Genomic DNA, 22,302 nt, shown 5'->3' with positions numbered 1-22,302 from the left:
CAATACACAGCTACATTCACTGTTATAGGTGCCAATACACAGCTACAATCACTGCCATAGGTGCCAATACACAGCTACAATCACTGCCATAGGTGCCAATACATAGCTACAATTACTGCCATAGGTGCCAATACACAGCTACAATCACTGCCATAGGTGCCAATACACAGCTACAATCACTGCCATAGGTGCCAATACACTGCTACAATCACTGCTATAGGTGCCAATACACAGCTACATTCACTGTTATAGGTGCCAATACACAGCTACAATCACTGCCATAGGTGCCAATACACAGCTACAATCACTGCCATAGGTGCCAATACATAGCTACAATTACTGCCATAGGTGCCAATACACAGCTACAATCACTGCCATAGGTGCCAATACACAGCTACATTCACTGTTAGAGGTGCCAATACACAGCTACAGTCACTGCTATAGGTGTCTCCAAGGGCTGCCTGTCAAAGTTAGGAGCACAAGGGAACCATACAAATAGTGTTTTCCTCTTGTGCATGTCCTATATGTGGCTGATTCACTGTGTGCTTTCTTGCCACGCTCTAGGAGCCAATTCTTGGAGAAAGATGGAAAATTTGTCAAAACACTGCCATTTTCACAGAAAGCTGGGTGAGTTTCCTTGCTTTTAATAGAACATACCTTTCCTTTACTGCTGCTAATGCAGAAAGCAGCTGATCATATTCTGTGGGCCTTACATTATTTTTGTAGTACTTTGTTGTTGGAATAAACTAGGGAATTTTAATGCATGTTAGGACTGATAAGGATTTTATGGAGGAAGACAGGCTATGGATTCCTGGGGATACTCTTCAGTTCCTCCAGACCTGTGAGAAAAGTTAAGTGCTATACTGTGTCATCAGAAGCATAGCAGCTCCTTAAAAATAGAAAGGACTGCCATTTGTCACTTTAATGTGCATTCAACATGCACTTGCCTAGTTGCATCGTTGGAGCATTTCGTCATGCTCTTGTGCAACACCTCATCCTAATCCACAACTGCAGCTCTTTCCCTCTACTCTAATACAAACAGTGATGATAAATTAATGTCTGGTTTGGCAATATTGCTACAATGTGCAATTATGAGAAAGTTGTTTTCATTTAGAGAAGAGAAATCAAATGGCAGATTCCACTGTCTCTTACCCTTCCTGTCTGTGGACAAGCTAGTCCTTGTTGTAAAGCCCATGTAACTTGCTACAGGGAAGGAAGCATTGTGGAAGTCCCTCACCCTTAAAATAAATGTAGCTCTTCAATAGTTATTTCTTGGGGATCTTTTATAGTGAGTTAATTATTTCCAAAGGAGAAGGAAAGGTTTCTTGAAAACCAAGTAGAAAGCTTTCACAAGTAGCAAGAACCAGAGCAGGCAGAAGTGAAACGCATTGCAAACATGATGCTTCTTCCAAACCCAAAAAACACCAGCATAGAAGTTACAACAGGTTTTTGTTCACCCTCTGTAGCCCTGGGATTGTTTCTATACATGACACAGAGTGGACAGCCAGAATCCCTGGATAACCAGCTTCTTCAGCTGTGCTTTCACAGGGCAAACACTGCTGCCTTGGGCTGGTCAGCTTGAGCTCATGTAACACCCTGGCTGAGACCAAGAAGATGACTGGCATTGCTCAGAAATACCTCACCAAGAATAAACATGCACAGAGCCACAGAGACACTGCTCTCCAGTGGTGCTCTCAAGGGCTTACTGAGTGTCCTGGAGATGTGAAAATCAACTGTCAAGTAGCACTGCTGGCCTGCTGAAGTGGTTGCATCGGTACTGACTCTCAGAAAGAATTACATGCTACTTTTAGGCTGAGGAAGTTTCTAGGCATGTGTTTCTGTCCATACTACAAAGAACTATGGAAGTCTGTGTTTGGAAGAGCCAGTATGTTGTTTCCTTCATTTTGATGTCATACATATGTCACAATACACTCATAAATACATATACCTTGCATCAGTGCATACCTGTTAGCCACTGTGAGCACTATTACAGTGAGCAGTAAGTTAGATTTCCTCAGCCCAGCAACACAATTCGCATTTATTTTGCTGGCTATAAGTTGTCCATGGTCAGGTAGAACTTGAGTTTGAGTTGTGCATTCGTTTGGCATAACACTGGAATCAGCTGCAAAACCAACTTCTCTCTAATTGGTCCTTAGTCAGAAAGTGCCTCACCAGACAGTAATGTGGGATTTTAAAAGCTTACACTTAAGATAGGTCTTGAGAGCAAGACTTGTTCTTGATGGTCAGAGACACTTTTAGGGGTTTTGGCTTTGTCCTGAGAACCAAACTGGGAGGCGTGGCTGATACCAGTGAAGACCATGTGGCCATTCAGCAAGATTTGGACAGACTGAGAGCTGGGCAGAGAAGAAGCTAATGAGGTTCAACAAGGATAAATGCAGAGTCCTGCATCTGGGAAGGAATAATAAATTGCACCAGTACAGGTTAGGAGGTGATCTGCTAGAGAAGAAGGACCTGGGAGTCCTGCTGGATAACGAGGTATTCATGGGTCGACAATGTGCCCTTGTGGCCAAGAGGGCAAATGGTATCCTGGGGTACATTGAGAAGAGGGTGTCTAGCAGATCAAGGGACGTCCTCCTCCCCCTCTACTCTGGTGAGACCTCACCTGGAATATTGCATCCAGTTCTGGGCTGCCCAGTTCAAGAGGAATGGGAATCTACTCAATAGAGTCCAACAGAGGGCTACCAAGATGGTTAAGGGACTGGAGCACTGCCTTATGAGGAGAGGCTGAGACACCTGGGGCTTTTCAGTCTGGAGAAGAGAAGACTGAGAGGGGATTTAATAAATGTTTATAAATATCTGAGGGCTGGGTGTCAAGAGGGAGAGAACAGGCTCTGCTCAGCTGCACCCTGTGATAGGACAAGGGCTAATGGATATAAACTACAGCACAAGAGGTTCCACCTCAACATGAGGAGGAACTTCTTCACTGTGAAGGTCACAGAGCACTGGAACAGGCTCCCCAGAGGGGTTGTGGAGTCTCCTCCTCTGGAGGCTTTCAAGACCCATCTAGATGCATTCCTGTGTGACCTGCACCAGATTCTATGGTCCTGCTCTGGTAGGGGGGTTGGACTCAATGATCTCCAGAGGTCCCTTCCAACCCCTAACCATCCTGTGATCCTGTGATCCATACTAATTTTGTTCATCGCCCTTAAAACCTTAGAGAAAGTGAAGACAAGGGAGCCTTTGCAAGCAGCATTACTGGGTGTCTGCAAGCTTGTAGACTGAGGTAGACAGCTGGGAGAAATAAAAGGGTTCTCCCATCATGTGTAGAAATTGCTACTTATAGACAGCAGAGGAACAGCCAAGACAGCAGGATGAGTGGAGTGCTTACATGAACAGAGATGTGAAGACAGCATGGGTAGCCATATTTCCTCTTTGTATCCCCCAGCTGCTGCTCCCTGGGCAAGTTCAGTTCACAGACCACGAAGTCTGCATGACAGAACAGCAGCTGGGAGGTATAAAGGCACAAATTTGAATGCAGTGTGTATTTCAAAACATGAAAACACTGCCAGAGTCAAGCCCCTCTTCATCCTTTCTGCTGCCCAGACTACCTTTAGCACCATTAATCTCAAGGAAAAACAAGATTGGCCTTTGAGCTAAGGCTTTCCTCTCTGTTTACAGTGTTTGAATTAAGCAGTGCTGGCTAAGCCTTTGATGGTAGAGCTGTGCATCAGAGACACTTGCATCCCCAGCTGGAGGATGCTATGTTAAGGGACTGCCACCTGGCAGCATCTTCAAGGAACTGCAAAAACACTAAGCAGATATGGAGGTTAGAGAGCATCAGCCTGGGCAATTGGAAGTACATCCAGGAAGGAGAATTCAGAGATGAGCCAGACTGGTGCTGCTGCCTGAACATTCTGGCATTAAGAAGCTGATACTGTGCTAAAAAAACCACTAGATCAGCAAATCATAAGGTTATCAGGGACTTTCCCACTTAGTTAAAAATTGTTTCTCCTTTTAGAAAAATCTCACTTTTTTCAATTCAAGTTGGCTTTAGCCAATTCAAGTTGGCTAAAGAAGCTTGACTTAGTTGTACTCAGTCATTGCCCCATTCTAGCTAAGAACTAAGCTCATCCTTTGTGAAGATACACCCAGGGAGACATGTCCCATCTTGTCCCCACTCTCCTGGGAATGACAAGTCCAAGAGTGGCAGTAAATGAACAGTGGTGTGGGATGAAAAGAACAATAAAATAATCTCCCCTGCCCAAGACCTGTAACCTAAGTTTCTTCATTTGGAATTCTTCAATATGGTCCTCTTGCCTGTGCTACTCTCCCCCTTTTTCCTGTGTTGTGACAAGCTGGCAGTCGAAACAAGAGCATCTCCTCAACACATGCTCTAGATTTTCCCCCATATAAGTCTCTTGGTCAGCTTGCCTAAAGTTTCCTGAACCAGCTGACTTTGAAAGGGAACACAAAGCAAGCAGTAAGTTATTTCTCTGACATTTCAGAAGACTTCAATTGTCCTACCCTTTGGAAAGTGACCTCTGCTGACCAATATCACGGGCAACAAACTTCTAAACTTTTGTTTGTAAATGGAGACCTGCATGAGCAAGACAAATTTAGGGCTTAGCTGAGCCTGAGAGCCTTTTGCCAATAGTTGCAATGCTTAGCAGGGAATTCGCTTGACTAGTGAATGAACTTCAGTGATTACTATTGGTAGTAGTAAGCTTGGGTTATCTTTTTGTAATTTATCTACAGGTTTGCTTACAGACAAAAGCTCAAGAGAGATTGAGGTCTGGAGAGATTGAGTCCCTTTTCATTTTTAGAGTCAGTACAAAGAGCACACCAAGGTTCTGAACTACATTACCACTTCAGCTGTGATCTCTCAGTAGCACTGCTAGATGCCACAGCTCATCTAAGCCTGCTGAACCAAGAATGCCCCACGTGTGCTTATATATTTAGTCCATGAAGAAGTTTGCCAAAGAGTACCAAATAAACATTTCTTTTTGTTTTCAAGAAAGATATGAGAAAAGCCCACTCTGCCATTTATACAAGTCACCAGACAGACATCGACCTGGGGCCATAGTTGGTGACCTACATGTGAAGGCACCTCTTTACCCTGCTGCAGATGCCCCATGCTTCCCAGATCCCTCTCATTCCCCAAATTCTCTGTAGTTGACTTCAACAGGAAGGATCATGATGACTTACCAGTCTGTGTGTGCATCATCGATCACCAGGAGGATCTTGGGTTTCTGGGCCACAGGTGTGGGGCTGGTCGAGTGATCAATTAGACCTGCAGCTGCTTGCGTGGTTTGCTTCATGGCACTAGAGATGGAGCTGAAGATGCTGGTGCCAGCAGAGGAAGAGTGCAAGGGCTGTGGTGGCTGTGGATGCTTTCTCTCCATAGCAGGAGAAACCGGGGAGCTGGTGGAGTTGTCAGGGCGCTGCAAGTCCATCATGTAGCCGTTGGGCAAATTAGCTACAAAACTACTGTCTGAGAGACGCCGTCGGAGGAAATTCATGGCTGCGGTTGTGTGGAAAATTTCTGAGCAAGAGCAAAGCTAAACAGCAGTATCACCAGTCCCAGGGAATGTTTCTATGTGAGTTTAAGGTACTTCCTTGTAGTCCTAAACTTCCTTGTAGTCCAGGTAGGCAGGTTTATCCCTTTGAAATCCTGCTGGAGAAATATGCCTTAGTTCTTCAACTGTATTTTCTTTCTTTCCTGTGGGATGAGAATCAAAGACATATATGTGAGATACATACTGTGAGTCTCAGAAAAGAAAAAACTCTTTGGACCTTTTAAAGGCATATTTTAATCAACAATGAGAGGTTAAAGGACTACTGGTTTCTAAGCAGCGTGCTACACTGGTGCCACCTAAAAAACAGGACAAAGCATGTTTCAAGAGTCTTATGCTAAAACATTTTCTGGTCAGGGCAGACCAGCTTGCACTGTCTTAGGGGCCACCAATTCTCTAACTGTTCACTGTGGGGAAAGAAAAATTATTCTGACTGTAAACGCTAGTTTTCAAAAGGAAGGCAGCTTATTTCTGGTATTTTCTGTGTTAGAAATAACACATGGAATGCTTGTTACAGAATAACCAATAAGAGATCCAGCAGGGTAAATATTTGTATCACCTTTGGCAGGCTTGTAAGCAAGGCTCTGAATTTAAGGAACAATCATCCTAAACTGAAATAGTTTGTAGAAAATAAATAGTGGAACAGATAGAGTACACATCTTGACCAAGTTCAGTGGCAGCAGCAAACTACTTGCCTCTCTTCCTGCTGTTCTTGGCACTCAAAATTAGGCTTGAAGTTAGGTGCATGCTGGTGGTTGATCAACACAGGAGATTATGGATTTTACAAGTTCACTTGTAGGATTTTTGCAGGTACTCAAATTTAGAAATTTGGCTGTCTAGTCTCTATCTACTTTTATTTTTTTTTCCGCTCTGTTGTTTTCTTTTTTGTTCTGCTTTGAGAAGAAAGTGACTTAGTCTGCTCATCTTTTCCAGTATGAAAAGGAACACTGTGAAATAAAACTATCTGGCTCTTCTCCCTTGATTATAGTATGATGATTTTGTTTTACCCAGAACATTAAATTTTTCAGTAGTTACATAATTTATTAAAAAAAAAAAAGTTCACCTGTAAGTACAGCCCAGAAATGAGATTTACACATTCATTTCCCAAGACCTTTAACCTGCTGAGACAGCCTCTGAGTCTTGACTAGAGGCTGATAGGTGGGATTCAGGGGGAAAACAAATTAAAGAAACATATTGCTGGTAGAACATAAAAGTTTTTCAGGACAGACATATCTGCAACAAAAGTGAGAGTTACCCCATTCATCAAGTGTGATGAGTCACAGGAATCCCTGATATCATCATTAAATCATGCCCCACCCCCTTCAAACCCTTTTCAATGAGCTCCATACAAATACTTGCCTTCATGTGCCTGGTTTGGCCTCCCTCATGGCTCATACCCTTGTCCCAGTTCCTGATTGCTTCCTGATGGCAGGAAACTGTTTACCCCTTGTTCCAAAAGAGCTCAGCCTCTGTGAATCTCCCTCCTGAGCTGAACATGGAACAATCAAACAGCCTCCTTAAAATAAGCTCTCATTTATTTTCCCCTATAGAGATTTATGAAGCTTTGGAGACAGAAGATTCAGACCTGTCTAGGTCTGTACCTCTCAGCACCCAAAGCCTTAGAAAGCATCAGATGAGCCTGCCTGGAGTAAATAAGCTACAAAGAGCTCCTTGGCACATGTGCCCCACATTGGCAGATGTTCTTCCCCCAGGCCTTGCCATCCATCACCACTCTGACCCTATGGGGACTGGACCTGCTCAGAGCAGAGCACTCTCTGCTGAAGCTGCTGACATTGACTTATTAAAGCAAATTTTTCTTTTGATTCCTGAACCCTGTCAGGCTCCTGACTTTGCTGGAGCCGGGACGTAGTCTTTTCCCAGGGAACAGCTCAGAAACTCTTAATGATTTCCTGCCACATTTACAGTTGATAACATATCTTGAGGCATTGTGCTGACTTCCCGCCCGGTCCTGGCACGCCCGGCGACTGCACAACATCATGCACTGCTCAGCATCTTAGTAGCATCGACTGTTTATGCAGCAGTTGTTTCAAAAACCTGGTAACATACAGCATTCATGAATTATAAACTAGCATAATTCACCCACAGAGCACTCAGCCTACTCATGTCCTACAGCAGTAACCGTGAGTGCCAGCAGACAGCCATCCACTGTTACCTGTTTGGGATGACCAGAATGTAGAGCCTGCAAAGACACAGGATTCATAGACTGCAGGCTGGGTAAAAATGTGTTGCACTGCCCTCTGCTCATGAATCTGTGCTTTCTACCTTGCATTAGTCAAATCAGAAAAATCTTCTTGCTTTAATGACAGTCTACTCAAGAACAGGTCCAGTCCTGGTAAAGAGAAGCATTACAGAAATCTATCTACTGTGAGAAGGGTTCCAACTGACTATCCCATTATTGTGTACAGCAATTAGCATTCTCTCTTCGAGGACCTTGGCAAAAACTGGCAAGGGCTGGGACATAATTTTGATACCATTCTTGGGAGAAGCTGTTTTAGCGTGAGACATCTGCCCCTTGTATGCTTTGCACAGTATTGCAGAGAGCTGCTGGTTCCTGCTGTGGCAGCTGTCAGCCACGGGAGGGAACCTGGCCCCAGCTGTAGAGGCTGGACACGGCTCTTCAATCCAGAATCTTTGGAACAGGATCTACCAGGACTTGTATGCTCTTGAAAGTGTTTCTCCTCCATCGCCAGGTGCTTGCATGGCTGCTTCCTTCTCTGCAAGCTTTTCACTCCTCAAAAGAACATGAGCTACTTGCAAAGCATCAGTCAATAAAGCAATGGGCAAATGTCTCTGCAGTGTGGAAAAGAGGCATGGATGTCCCACAGCTGAGAAGGGGCAGAGTATCCCATGATGCACCTGGAAAGCACACCAGGACTTTCCAAACTGTGCCCTTCAAGGTACTGTTTACAGCCAACAATTTATCATACAAGGCCATGTCCACTTGCCTCCTGGACACTTTTAAAAAGCAGTATTTACAGGCATCCATCATTTTTTCCACCAGGGGTTTGGTAGTGGAAGATGTTGCCCAGAGGACACTGGGAGCTGGCAAAACTCTCTTGTCAAGGGAATTTGGGATGTAGCACTAAGGCTGGCTTTTCCCTCTGCTGGCTGGCATAGCCTCTGCTTGTTGCAAAGACTGGGCTGTGTGCCGTTGGCTCAGGAAGGAAGGAGAGGAAACCTAAGCAACTGATGTCACGGGGAAATCTCCCTCCAGCAAAGCAAAGCATGTGGAGGCTAAATTCAAAGAGGATGACACAGCTGCAGCAGGGAGCACTGCCTGGCTCTGCTCTGAGATGGAAAGAAGCAAACCCACCATGAACTTTGATGCTGGGTCTTTCAAAGTGATGGTGTAGACTTTCCTTCTCTCATTATTAGTTGCTTTGCTATTAGTGCCACCACAGAGATCTCTGCTATGACAGCAGTGTAAACTGCCAGCAGATTCTGTTGTTTACTGGAAAACCTCATGGTCTACTTCTGCATCATACACACATGCAGTTATTTAACTTTCAGCAGTAGATATTTTCATATAGGCACAGACTGAGTAGGTTAGGAGTTTCCTACTGCACAAAACTCCCCGTGGACATCCTTGGGGCTCAACAGGTCAGGCCAAATACAGCTCTGTGCAGCTCTCACAGCATGCAGCTCTCATGCAGTGTGACATTCACCCAATGTACGTACAGATCCTACCCTAGCAGGAAAGCAGGACTGTAACTTCAAAAGCCAGGAGCCAACACCTCTTTCAGAATCAAGACAAATCTACTAAGTGATATTTCATCACTTTAGAGCTACAGGTAGGAGAGCTGGTGGCTCTACACTATCAAGTTGCACCTCGCCTCTTTGCACAGCAGTGTCTTCCTATGGCTCACAGAGACGAGTCACCTACTTAATGCTGTGCCAGGCACAAATCCATCCATAAGCAGGCTTGTACCACCCTTCATAGCTGAAATACAGCCCACAGGCTGCTTCCAGGTTGAGGCAGCAACTCCAGTTGTGTTCCTCAAGCTGCAATACAGCAGGTGGTGCACCACCACACAAGAGTAATCTGCCACTGTCTGAAACAGCTGCTCCTGAAAGCTATCTGGGAAAACACACAGTGACCATCTGGGCTGTAGAGCTGGGCTGTATTTCAGGATGGAGAAATAATAAACAAGGCACAGAGTAATGAGTCCTGAAGAAAGACAGCCACCAGGAGGGGGAGAGGAGAAGGCAGAAGCAGAAAGTCAGGGAGTAAGCAGGAATCAGTTTAACCAAAGAACAAAGCTGGAACACATGGAAATCCCAGCAATTAGAGCAGTCAGGGAATCAAAAGGAAACAATGTGAGCAACTAAATGACCCAAGGGCAAGGTCAATTAGAGCCGACCTTGAAAACAGCAGCAAAGAGTCTGGCACTCTCAGCCCCATACTAACATGCAGTTAAACTTCCTGGCTGATTATTTTTGGAAGGGCAAGGGAGGGTAAGCAATCTGCTCCCTCAGCACGTTGACAGCAGCCAGGCACCTACCTGTTTTTTCTCAAGGATATAATCTGCAGAGATGCAAGTTGTCTCAGAAAATCTGTTGATGTGTTAGAAAACAAGAACAAAACATTCACTTAAACTGCTTGGCAGATTACTTTCTAACATGAGGTAGCACCCAGAGCAACCCTAAGTAAGTTGCTGATATGTGTTAAACTGTGCTTAGATTTCCACTTAGCTTGCTATCTGTGCCATCAGGTAATGAACTGACACTACCATGCCAGTCTGCATTCCTGCTCTTGACAGCCTCAACAGAGCAATGCTGGGGGTGGCAAGTTGGCAAGCCAACATGAGCAGCAATAGTAGATATTATCCTCCCACCTTGCTATAAGAGAGTTGACCACTTGCTTCTGGCCTGTGATGGATGGAAATATGAGGGGATGATCCTCACCTGGTGCTCCCTCATATTAATTTTGTAGCTAGCTATTAGCATTTTAAGATATTCCTGTGTGTCTCTTTCTGCCTTTAGGCATACTGACATACTGTGGGAGCTGATTATTTTGGAGGAACAGCCATGTTAGGAAGCTCTAAATGCAGCTAAATATAATTTTTAAAAAAGAGGAAAGCAAGAGATTTTTTTATTATTGCCAAGATTTCAGTATTTCACCCTGAATGGCTTAAAAAAAAAAGTCACAAGCTTGGCATAGGATAAGAATTGAAAGCAGAACAAAACAATTGGTTCTGAAATTAATTAGAACTTTTGTTGGGTTTTTATCTAACCACAGTTTTGGATTCAAGAGACTCACATGTTCAAACATTTCTTGGTATTTTTCAATGCAAGCTGACCTCACAGAAACCAGGAATTAAAAGGACAGGGGTGAAAAAATAAATAAAGAAATAAAAGGCTACCCCACAGTCCCCCCCACATTTTTTTTGTATATGAAGTTTATACAAAAACTGTAATGGTTGGAAAAACTGAGTAACAGTGGAAAGCAGAGAGTTTCCATGCTGGTGTTCCCTTTGCAGAGAGCTTTTCCAAGCATCAGCAATGCAGTACAGCTGTATTGTTGACATTGGTGGAAATTTTCCAAAGCACGTGAAACTACAGCACAAATTCCACCTAAAATCAGAGTGGTTTGTGTATGTCAGTGCCAGAGACACTGCTGGAAATTGTGCTTCTGCTATGACTGACACGGGCAGAGCCATGCTGTTTCTTTGAGGTGGTTGCAAGAAGTCAGGACTCTGAAGCTGGATGGGGCGGCAGGGCAGGGGAGCAGAGATATCATGCTGTTAGGACAATAATGCTACCCAGAGTCTGAGTTCTCTGTTACAGACAGCAGCTTGCCAGAATTTCGCTTGCTTTTAAAATTCTTTATTACCTTTCACAGCAGCAGATACTTCCATTGGAAATGTGCTCTTTAAGGATTTTTGCAAGTCAGTGTCTTGTGCATCCAATATCTCTGTTTAGAGAGGTCATCAGAGGTGCCAGGAGGTCTCTTTGACAGAAATAAATCATCTTACAATGTTCCCTGTGCTTCATTAAGCCACTGATACATATAAAGGTGCACAAGTTTCTTGTTTTATTGCTGCATTCTTGTAGACCTTAAAAAGTCTTCTCTGATTTCTTGGGTGGCTATTTAACTGAAAAGTCCAGGCTTCACAGATGTTATTATTATTTTATTTTTATTTTTTTTCATTTTGCAAAGCTGTCAATACTTTCTACATAGCAGTTTCACCATGGGAGGTTTGCCTTATCTGGTCCTGAAGATAATGGCTTCGCACATACCAAACCGAGTGTAAATAGGACAATTTCCCAAGAGCTACACCCAGCATAGAAAATAAATCACTCTGTTTCCTCTTCCCTATTACTTCACAATGGCAGGCAAGGGAAAGAAGTGGGATTATAAAAAAAAAAAAAAAAAGAGTCTAAAATGACAAAACATCCTTGTAAGCTCATCAGGCTTTCAAGTAAATTGCAAAGGAAGAATACTAAAGCCGTGAACAATAGTGAAAAATTTTTTACTGAAAAATAAATCTGACTATTATGATAGTACTGTATGGCATCAATACCCCCAAGAACCAATTATGATGTGCTACTTCTTGGAAACAATACATTATTTCCTCATTTTACTCTCACTGTGATAATCTCACTGGCACCTAATGGCCACAGTGTTGGCTCACTGGCAATATCCCCTTGTCAATGAGTTTAGGGATGCCATTCGTGGCTCATCCCTGTTCAATATCAATGCTTGCTTATCAGCAAAGCCAGGCCCAGCTCAACTAGAGCAGACAGTATGGGACAAAAAAAAATAATTCCTGCACTAATCCTTAAATACTGTAGAGTCATCTTCATCTGAATATCACTTGAGTTGGCATACTCTCTGAGTTTCTTGCTTCCCTAGAGTGTGTTGTGGTCATCCCCACCCTGAGAAATAGTGACACTAATGCTTCCATTAATGCTAATATATACATGCCAAAGTGGTTCCTCATGATTATACTCAAGAAAGGCAGGAGGCAGCAGTACAAACTGGATAATTTGTAGAGATAAATGCTCTGCATATTAAATGGATGAAATTGCAAGAACGGCTCTCAAGCCTCTGTTCTTCTCCTCCCTAGTCTTGGATCTGATGCATTTCATGTTGTGTGTTTGTGAGACATGTTCTAAGCTTCTTTCAGGAACTGTCAAAATCCTGATTTCATGGTGATAAGAATGAAAGTGGCACCAGACATGCCATTAATAGAGCAGGGATTTCCTTCAGCCGAGACATGCGTTGCTTTGAAGAGTGCTGATCTGAATGAAATCATGAAGCTGGATATATTTAATATGTAGGGCCTGCCAATATGCATTAGAGCTCACCCAGATAAAAGATGCCTTAGGGACTGACAACTCACAGGTTCTCAGAGGAAACTGCAGCAGCCTGCCCAGTGCTAATGGGGCTCCTTCCTTGATTATGATCACGTGCTCTTCCTCATCCATATGCCATTTTCTTTCTACTGTATTTCAATTCTGCCACAGTAGAGTGGACATTAAACAGAATACTCTGTTACTATAGAGTTAACTAGATATGTTGGGGTACAGGTCATGGAAGGGAAGAAACAATTCAGTAGGAGGTCATAATATATTATTTATAATTAATTATAAATTAACTGATGACTAGAAGAAGGATTTTCTGCCTGGAGCACAAATTGTATTACTTTTCATACATTTATAAGAGAAAAAATGGATGGCATATTTCCAAGTAATGTATCTTCAAACACAACTCTGTAATTCTTGCACCAACTCTTTGAACTAATTTCAAAATGCCACAGAAATTAAATTTCTTTCCCAAATTTTCTGTGCTACTGGGGGTTGATAACTTTTACTTCAAACATCTGAAGCATCTGTAGTGCTAGGATATTCCATCTAAGTTTTGCTGCCACTTGCATCCACTCTTTCTCCCTCTTGCATCATTCCAGACACCACCATATCCCAGTTCCCCTGATTTTTCCCATAGGGTGAGGAACCCCTTATAACATTTGAGGTTTACTTAATCTGATGATGTGAACAGCAGATATCTGGAGAAATAAAGCCTGTAATTTGCTTTCTAACCATACACACTCATCTCATGTAGATGCTCTTAATATAAAGAGAAGAGTAAGATGGGAATTCGAGCAAAGTTACTGATTTATTTTGAAGATAGAAAAGAAAGACAATGTTTCACTGCACTCTGGGGAAGATTTCTGACACAACTGTAAAATAGCTTGATTCTTCCACATGATGCAGAAGTGGTAGGAAATTGACTGGCTAGACTATACCCTGCAAATCAGGCAGAGAAGATAGTCCTGAGGTTTAGGGTGACAGGTTGGACTCGATGATCTTTGAGGTCTCTTCCAGCCTTCTTGATTCTATGATTCTATGATTCATCTGGAGCACTGTTGGGGTTTCAGCTGGCTATGTGTGTCTCGGGGTCTGTGATGAACAATTCCAGGACATGTTTTTCTTCACTTTTTTTTTTTTTTTCCATGGTTACTGTTCAATACACGAGGACACCAGAAAATCTGTGTGAGTTTGTGTAATACATCCCTTTGGAGTGTACCATGTACCCACATACTTCTCACCCCAGCAAGAGTGATAATCCTTTCTGTCAGAGCAGGACTAAGAACCCCAGCTCAGTGCCCAAGCCCCCAGGTTCATAAAGGTCCATAGATATGAAGGCTTCTGTGTTGAAACTGGCCACCTCCTAATAACTCCATGGCTGTCACAGAACTGGTTGAAAAAAACCAGACACCAACCAACCCTTGGATACAACTTCTTAGCTTCAAGATTTCAAAGGCTGACATGCATGGCATAGTGTTAACTAGAACAGACTGAGGAAGCATGTTTAGTCTCTGCAACTTTGCACAAGGCTACATGCTCATGGAGCCTGGTGTCCCCCTGTTAATGCAACCAGACAAATTCTGCTTGTGCTTGCACTTGGATATTCAGTGTTTCCCATAGGCTTGAGCTAAAGTGCAGAGCTGATCTTCCTGCATGTTGCAGAGTGGCAGCCAGTGCACTGAAAACCAGAAAACATTATTCTCTGTTTCAAAAGGTAACCAATCTCACAGTTTCTGTAGATGGAAAGATTCCTTTCTCTGTGTTTTTTCTTATGGTCTTTTTACTTTGAGCAAGTCCCTTAATTGCTTTGTGCCTTAGTGTGCCTGATGGTATATTGATATTTCTGTCAAAAAAAAGAGTATGTAAAGGCTAAATTGGGTCAAGTTTGAAATAGACTGAGATGTGCAGTGATATAAATACAGATTGCAGAGGTGTTCTGTAAAATACAAAGTATGGTAGCTGTTTAAAATTAAATCTACCTGAAAACTGTATTACTTTTTAACATGGAAGAATATACAGAGTTCTCAGCTCAAATGAGAATTGCTAAAGTGACCAGAGTCTAGTTCTGGGCTGATCACTGCAAAAACTGTTGCAGATACCCAGAAGATGCTAATTGTGTAAGAAAGTAGTGCATTGGTGATCTTTTATAAATAAGCCAGGATAAACAAAAGGATCTCTGTCCCCTGTCCTATCTACTCTGATGCAAACATCTATCCAAACATGACTCAGTGACTGGTGGAGTTATGAAAAGCTAGTGCCATCACTCAACTCCACCAAAGCAGTGGATCACCTTCATATGTTGCTGGTAGACCCTGCACATCCACATGCATTTTCCCAAGAGCTGCAGGAAGAACCCTCTTTAAATCACTTCATATGGCTTTCCACATGTAAAGCCAGGGAAGGACAAGATCATATTGTGAGTGCTAACAATCATGTATACTGCATGATAACAAATAGATAGAAGTCCTCCACTATTACCAATGTAATGACTTGCTCTCTTCTTGCTTCATTTCCCCATCATTGGTATATTAGTATCTCATTCCTGAAAGAGGATAATTGCTTCAGATCTTTTCAATTACTACCAAAGCACTGCAGAGTGCTCACAAAAAATCAAATAGATTGGAAGACTAGGATCATTGAGCTTAGCCTCCCACATAGTGAAGCCTGTGGAATTTCTCCCAGCAACTCCTGCTATGAGTTTATCAATTCTGATTGAAAAAAAAAAAAAAGAAAAAAAAATATCCAAGGCTAGTTTGTAAATACTGATTGGTGTGGTCCAAACCAGCCCTGCATCTGAGCTATCAACACTGCAGCAACAGGAAAGTGGCAGCTCCCCTGAGAGCCAGGGAAGAAAACAGTGTTTAGTCCAGCTGTGGTGATCCCTTAACTTCAGCAGGGACTTCATGACCACATGATACCCCAATGCAGAGACACAGATGTTCACAATGTAAAGCAACAGATGTCTCCTGGGCAGCTAGATCTTGAGCAGCAGCTGCTGATGGTGCACTTTCTGTAGGGATAGTCAGTGCCTGGCAGCAATTCCTACCTCAGCTGATTTTTCAGTTTGTGCTGTCCTGAAGATTGAACAAGAAACATTGACAAGTGATGCAAAAGAAGCAGGTGGTTTGTGAGCCTTCACCCTGGCCTCCCTCTGCCTGTTTGTCACTGGGCCTCGTGGTAGAGCCTGACCCCTGAAGCAGCTGCCAGCCATAGTCCCCCACGATTTCTTTGCTATCAAGCAGCAGCAAGGCTTCAGACTTCAATCAAACTTTTGGCCTCTGCTGGCATCTCAATGCAGTCACAGTGCCTGCCTGATGTTCTTTAATACTAATGAAGAAGCAGCAGCAGGAACCTTCTGGCTAGAGAAACTGTGGTAGAAAACCTAGTTAGTAATTGAGTATTCCCAGCTAGTAAGTATAACAAGAGCTCTGTGTTAGCAAAGAAACCTGAGTTTTGCCAAGAGGAAGCAGAGAACTTACTGTTAGTTAAAATGGATACCATAGCTGTATTCTGGTTTTAAGAAGTTCTCTACAGAGGCTCACAAAAATATGTAGCAGATGATTATACTACCTCCCCTGCCCAGCTGCTAGCTCTGACCATGAAACAGGCATCCTCTATGCCCTGTTTAATTTTTTTTTCTTACTTGCCCATAGCCCTTGATGCTCTACCACTGAAGACAAAAAAATATGCGCTTAGGAGGTTAGACAATTAAAGTTTCTATTAATTTTACACTATCTTTTCTGCTCTGGGAAAATATCTTGGTCTTACAGCATCATGTGAAGGTAACCAGCTATTGCTTCTATTAGTCCAAGGTGTAGAAGGCTCTGGAGAAAGTTGTAGCTATGTATGCCTCACTAGGAATTGAACCCTATTGGTGTCCTCTCTGATTTCAAACCAGGGGACAGCCACCTCAGGAATATCACAAAGTCTTCATCAGATCAGAACCATCTAACAACCAGCTGGAGAGAAAGGTAGACTGACAGGGGCAGAGCTGAAGATGTAGGCTCTTCTGAATGCAAACACTAAGGGCTTTTCATCCTTGTGGGAGGAACTGCAATGGCTGTATGGGAGGAATTACCGTGCAGGGAGACATACAGAGCCATGTTAAGAATGGTGTGGTTGAAATCTTTTATATTTGCAGGAGCTGGTTGAAAACCAGACTGCTCATTTCAAAGACGTTTTGCCACTTCGAAGAAATTTTTTTGCACCAAAAGAGCACATCAAATAATGCAAAATATCTTGCAACACATAAATGTTGTATCAAATATCCCATTGGGCTCTAGGCTTTGTTTTCCAAAAGATGGCATTTTCAGAGCCAGTGAGCTGTGCTCTTTCAGTGGAGAGATGCTGCACTGAAATGTTGCTGGCTGACTACTTCTAACAGTGGGGTTGAAGGAGCATTCTGAGGTTTGGATATCACAAGTTAGGAGCATGTTGCTATTATTATTTATTCCAGGCAATCAAAGCTGGCCACAAAATTTTTCTATCCAAAAGAAGAAATACCACAGCAATGCAGAACCTTGTATCTTATAGCTTCCTCTGACTGATGCATTACTTTCTCTGGAACATTTACCAGACTCCAATATTGTGTGCAAGTTAGCAGAACAGAGCACACAAAAAAACCTCATGATGCTACTTATTTCACTGGTAAGTTTCTCAGAAAGAAAAGTCAGTTCCTTCCCTTCCAGCTTAAGCAAAATTCTCATCAATTTCAATGGGATTCTCACTGAAATAAAATAATCTTGAGGTTTGGATCTGATCCCTCTCTCTTTCTGACTGCAGTGAAAAGCAGATGATCTTGCATGACTGGCATGACTTTTGTGGGAAGTGCCAACCAGTGGCTTCAGAAGATCTGCCCTGGGTAACTAAAGGCAGCATCCTGCTCTTTCTATAGGTTACTCCTAGGGAGGGGACAATATGTATGCAGTCTAACTGTGGGGCTCAGCAAAAGAGGTGGCACTTCAAGACAGAAGCATGACAGGTAAAGCCAGAGGACTGTGAGACATCAAAGAATCTTCCTGGGAAAAGCCTTCCTGAACACTAATCGGGATTGTCAGCTCTAGCTCTAGACAGGCGCCAAACTCTCTTATGCCTCTTGTTTCTTAGGAGCTGGCACATTGAATGGTCTGAAGAAACTCTCATACATGAATCTGCCCCTGTGGGGAACAGCAGGGGAAGCCCTGACTGAAAGGCTCTCTTGAATTATTAAGGTTGCCCAGAGTAAACCAAGGTAACCTTCATGTTAATTCCTGTCAGCCTCTTTGAGTTTTATTCTAAAAGAGCACCCCACCCCCCTAGGTCGCCTACTCCTCTCTCTTCTGTTAAAAAGAAACTTCACAAGGCTGCAGAAGTAGGAAAGCCTGCTCACAAGATTAACTAAATACACACAGGCCTATTTTAGATAGATGCATCAAGCTAAATGCAGCAGCCTTCAGCTGCTGGAGGGAGTGCAACATTTCACTCAAACCCTCTTACCAAAGCACATGAATGCTTTAGCAACCAGAAGGAACCACCAGCACTGAGTTTTGTCGTTAAGCAGCACACCTGAAAACTTTGGAGCTAAGGAAAAAAGAATAAAAAAATTCCTAACTTGTCACATTATTTGGTCAATCCCACTTCAGAGAACAGCTGGATGCTGAGCCTGTTCCCTGCCCACACGATGTGTCCATGGTCCCTGACAGCTGTCACTGATGGGCACAGTGTGTCAGAGAAGCATGCAGTGACCCAGGGAGAGAAACATCCAGTCCATCACCTCTGGGACCATTTGATCATTCTTTATCCCAAATGTCTTTTTTTCTCTCTTTCTTTTTTGTCCAGTGCACTACAGCAGTGGCTATAAACAACTGTGTTGTGCTGTTAAGTTGAAAGAGGAAATTCCTGATATTCTTGATCTCTTTCTCCAAGGAGGATCTATATTTTCTAGCATCTTCCCCTGGAGTTCATCAGCTTATTCTGCAAAGTCAAGTCAAAGTGTTTCTGCAGTCAAAAATGTCTTTGAGATATTCCTGGGCTGCAATATACTACAGGGCTATTCAGCCTTACTCTAAGCCCAGCAAGTTATAGATTAAAGGGGGGAGGAAGATGACAGCATAACAGATATGTTAATTCCATTACATAAAAGAAAACAACCACACAGGGTCAAGATAGCTGACACTAAAAATAATACATTTTATCTAAAAAAGGACTGTTACTATATCTTAAGGAACAGATTTTAAAGGTCTGAATCATCTTGGAGTTGAATGTTCTGCTGCTATCAGTTTTGCTTTTCTAACAGTCCTATCTAAATATGCTTGTGTTTGCTTATGAAGCTAATTTAGTGTTGGTGAAAGTCCTTCTAGATTAAAAATATTTTGCCTTAGCTACATAAGAGGTATGGAATAAGCATTTCTGGCTTTTTTTTTTTTTTTCCCGTTTGGTTTTTTTACACCACACTTGGAAGTCCTGCATCCCAGTTAAGTGGATGGGAAAGATGCATCAGTTAGCCTCTTATTCTTCTCCAGGTAATGTGAATGGTTAACTACCACTTTTACCAAAAAGGGGTCTGTTAGTATCCTTTCTTAAACAGCCTTGTGGTTTTTAAAGGACTAGAACCAGCAAGTTAAAAAACACCCCACAACTGTTTCCTTCTGTGTTTGTACCATTGTCAACTACATGTAAAATTAAATCGTAAATTAATGCAGTGCTTGAGGGAACACACTTTTTACATTCAAGAGAGATGAGCAGCTATTTCAAACCATGAAGATATGTCTGAAGACACTGGTTAGCATCTTTTAAAGGAGTTGGTATGCGTATGGTTGCTCCTGTGCATGAGGAGAAATGAGGAATGCTTTTCCATGCTTTCTAGTTGAAGTCTACAGGAAAGAAGTGCTGGCTCTGGTTTGTGCTGAGAGCAGGAAAAAATTCAGCCAAACCCCACAATGTCTGGCAAAAATGAAATTTCTTTCTTCCAAAAAAAGGCACACTTTGTTCCTATACCCCACTTCATAAAGCTCTTCACCTGTCTCTTCAGTCCTTCCATTTCCCTCTCTTTAACATGAACTCTGACTTCTTTTTCCAACCCATAGAAAGATAATGCTGATGATGTTTTCCAGGATGGTGTATTGTACAGCACAGCAGCTGTCTGTCTTGTTCACATCTGAGTCTGATAGCTGACAACAAAATGTAATGTGCCTAAAAAACCATCTGCAGTTACTCTCTCAGAAGTGATCTGGAGGTAATACTCCCAGTTTCAGAAAGCCTGGAAACAGAGTCTTCCCTATTTCATCCAGCTGACTTAGTTTCCCTTCAGTGACAGCTCACCACCAGCCATCCTGGGAAGCAGGTGATTTTTTCTTCCCCTTTGTGTCACTCTGGTGCCAATGCAGAATCCAGCAATACAGTGCTGTCACTGGGGCAAAAGATTATTTCCACCCCAAAGGCCACATCACAGACTCTTTCTCACAGTTTTATAAGGCTTTCTCATTATCTTTTCCCCCTTTTATAGGCAGGCCATAAATTAAAAACACGTGCCCTGGGCCACCTTTTCTGTGGCCAATGTAGTCTGCTAATGACAGCAAAATTGTACTGTACCCCTGCTTTAGTGTTTGATCTGCCCAGGCACAGCAGGATAATTTCTCATTAAATAGATAATAGATGAGTGTCTGGAACCTGACAGTCATTAATACAGACATCGTTAGTTCTGCATAATCACTTAATTATCCTCAATAACCATATTATAGATATATATGAGACTACACTACTGAACTGGTGACAGATCTGCTACAATTTCTGTTGTTTGGCAGCATTCAAGAAAAACTCTTTGCCATTTTCTAGTCTCTACATGAAGTAGGAAAATGAAGAAACAAGAAACCAGGAAGGATGGGAAGAAGTGAAAAATTATCCAGAATGGAGAGACAGCATGGCTCCCTCAGTGCTTAAAGAGAGAGGAAACCATTTTATCCCACAAACAACAGGCATATCTAGACACTGGAAAGCTCCCATTTGGTCTTACCACTCTGTTTGAAAACTTATGATCCAGGGCTTTTGTACACCTCTGGAGACTCAAGCCAGCCAAAAACACAGAGGCCTGAAGGGAGGAGAAGAGAAACATTGGAGTGAGCGAGGGAGAGGGATACATGAGGCAGAGCAGTGACATTGTTTGAAAAAAAATGCCCTGGGGGCTTTATTTGACATTTCAAATTAGCAGTGTCACCTATCAATAGATTATCAGATCAAGTTGCTTCACCATTATCACCTATTAATTGTCTCCAGGCCAGGGCAGCAATTTGTTATGCCCATTTGGGAATTGTGGGCTTGTTTGCTTAGCTATTAAAGTAGTGGGGAAAGGATTTCTAGCCTAAGACCTTCAAAAAAGAATAAAATATCCTGGATTGTTTACTGCAAAACTCAACATCTGGAGAATTCCCAGACTGATTGAAAAATGATCCTGCACCCCTACAAACTGAACAGCATCCTCTCAAGGGGATAGCCACAATACAATACACCAGTCACTGCACAATAAGAACCACACTTTTTTTTTTTTTTTTTTTTTTTTTTTTTTTTAAGGAGGATACTTGTCTTATGGGTTTTGGTGGTAGTGGTTTTGTTGGTAGTTGGGTGGAGTGGTTCTCTTTTTTCCTTTTTTTTTTTGGTGGTAGTTTTTGGGGGGTTTTGTTGGTTTTTGTTTGTTTGTTTCCCTTGCTGGAATGTGCTGTGTAATTGACTTAAATAGAAGGAATTTGGGGAAGGTGGAATGAGATTTATAAGGTGGGAAAAGTTTGATATAAATATTAAAAGTAAAGCAACAATCCTTATTATAGAGGAGCTGCCAAAATTTAGTGTTCTAGGGTAAAATTTGCAGTACTACAAATCCCATAACAGCACTTGCTCACACATCACATTCCCCCCCCCCCCAAATCCCAGGAAAATAAAATAAAATAAGGGGAAGAAGGGAGGGCCAGAGAAAAATGGCTGAAAAATGGTTGAGAGAAGCATGATGTGGAGGACACAGAGGCTAGTTTGTTGTAATTAGCATTAACATCAATAATGAGCACAAGTTGTGCATCCCATCACGCCTCTCATTATTAGTGTACATAACCTCCTAACCTCCATCCAAGAAAATGATATCATTGTATGAATTAATCATCTGGGCAATTAATGGCAAAAGTAACCTCAGGTTTCCAGCACAGTCTCTGGCACCAGTGAATTGGCAATGACGTAAGCTTCCCTGGGAATACGCTGGCGTTTTGCCCATTTCTGAGCCTCACTGCTGACTCTGAGGGCAGAAGCAAACAATGTAGTCACCCAACCAGAGATAAATGCTGCAAGTGAAGGCCAGGCTATCGCCACGGCAGCATCAGAGAGATGCTGCTTCTGCCAAATCTCCTGTGTGCCTCTCCAAAGGAAGATGTGTATCCTGAAACAGGTAACTGCTAACGGCCTCCTCTGATGCACGGAG

At 42.6% G+C, this 22,302-nt stretch overlaps 1 protein-coding gene across 2 annotated transcripts in view; it reads right to left on the bottom strand.

Annotated features, from left to right (window-relative positions):
* Positions 1–5,480, bottom strand: part of SYN3 (synapsin III) — a 172,290-nt gene extending 166,810 nt beyond the window's left edge. For both annotated transcript variants that reach the window (XM_054387008.1, XM_054387006.1), the window contains exon 1: positions 5,167–5,480. In XM_054387008.1, the coding sequence (XP_054242983.1) occupies positions 5,167–5,480 (314 nt within the window). The remainder of the gene's footprint in view (positions 1–5,166) is intronic.
* Between the last annotated feature and the right edge of the window lie 16,822 nt (positions 5,481–22,302).

This window comes from Indicator indicator, chromosome 14 (genome assembly GCF_027791375.1).
Source record: "Indicator indicator isolate 239-I01 chromosome 14, UM_Iind_1.1, whole genome shotgun sequence".
NCBI classification, from domain to species: Eukaryota; Metazoa; Chordata; class Aves; order Piciformes; family Indicatoridae; genus Indicator; species Indicator indicator.
The sequence above is the reverse complement of the archived record's forward strand: the minus strand, read 5'-3'. Positions and strand labels throughout refer to the sequence as shown.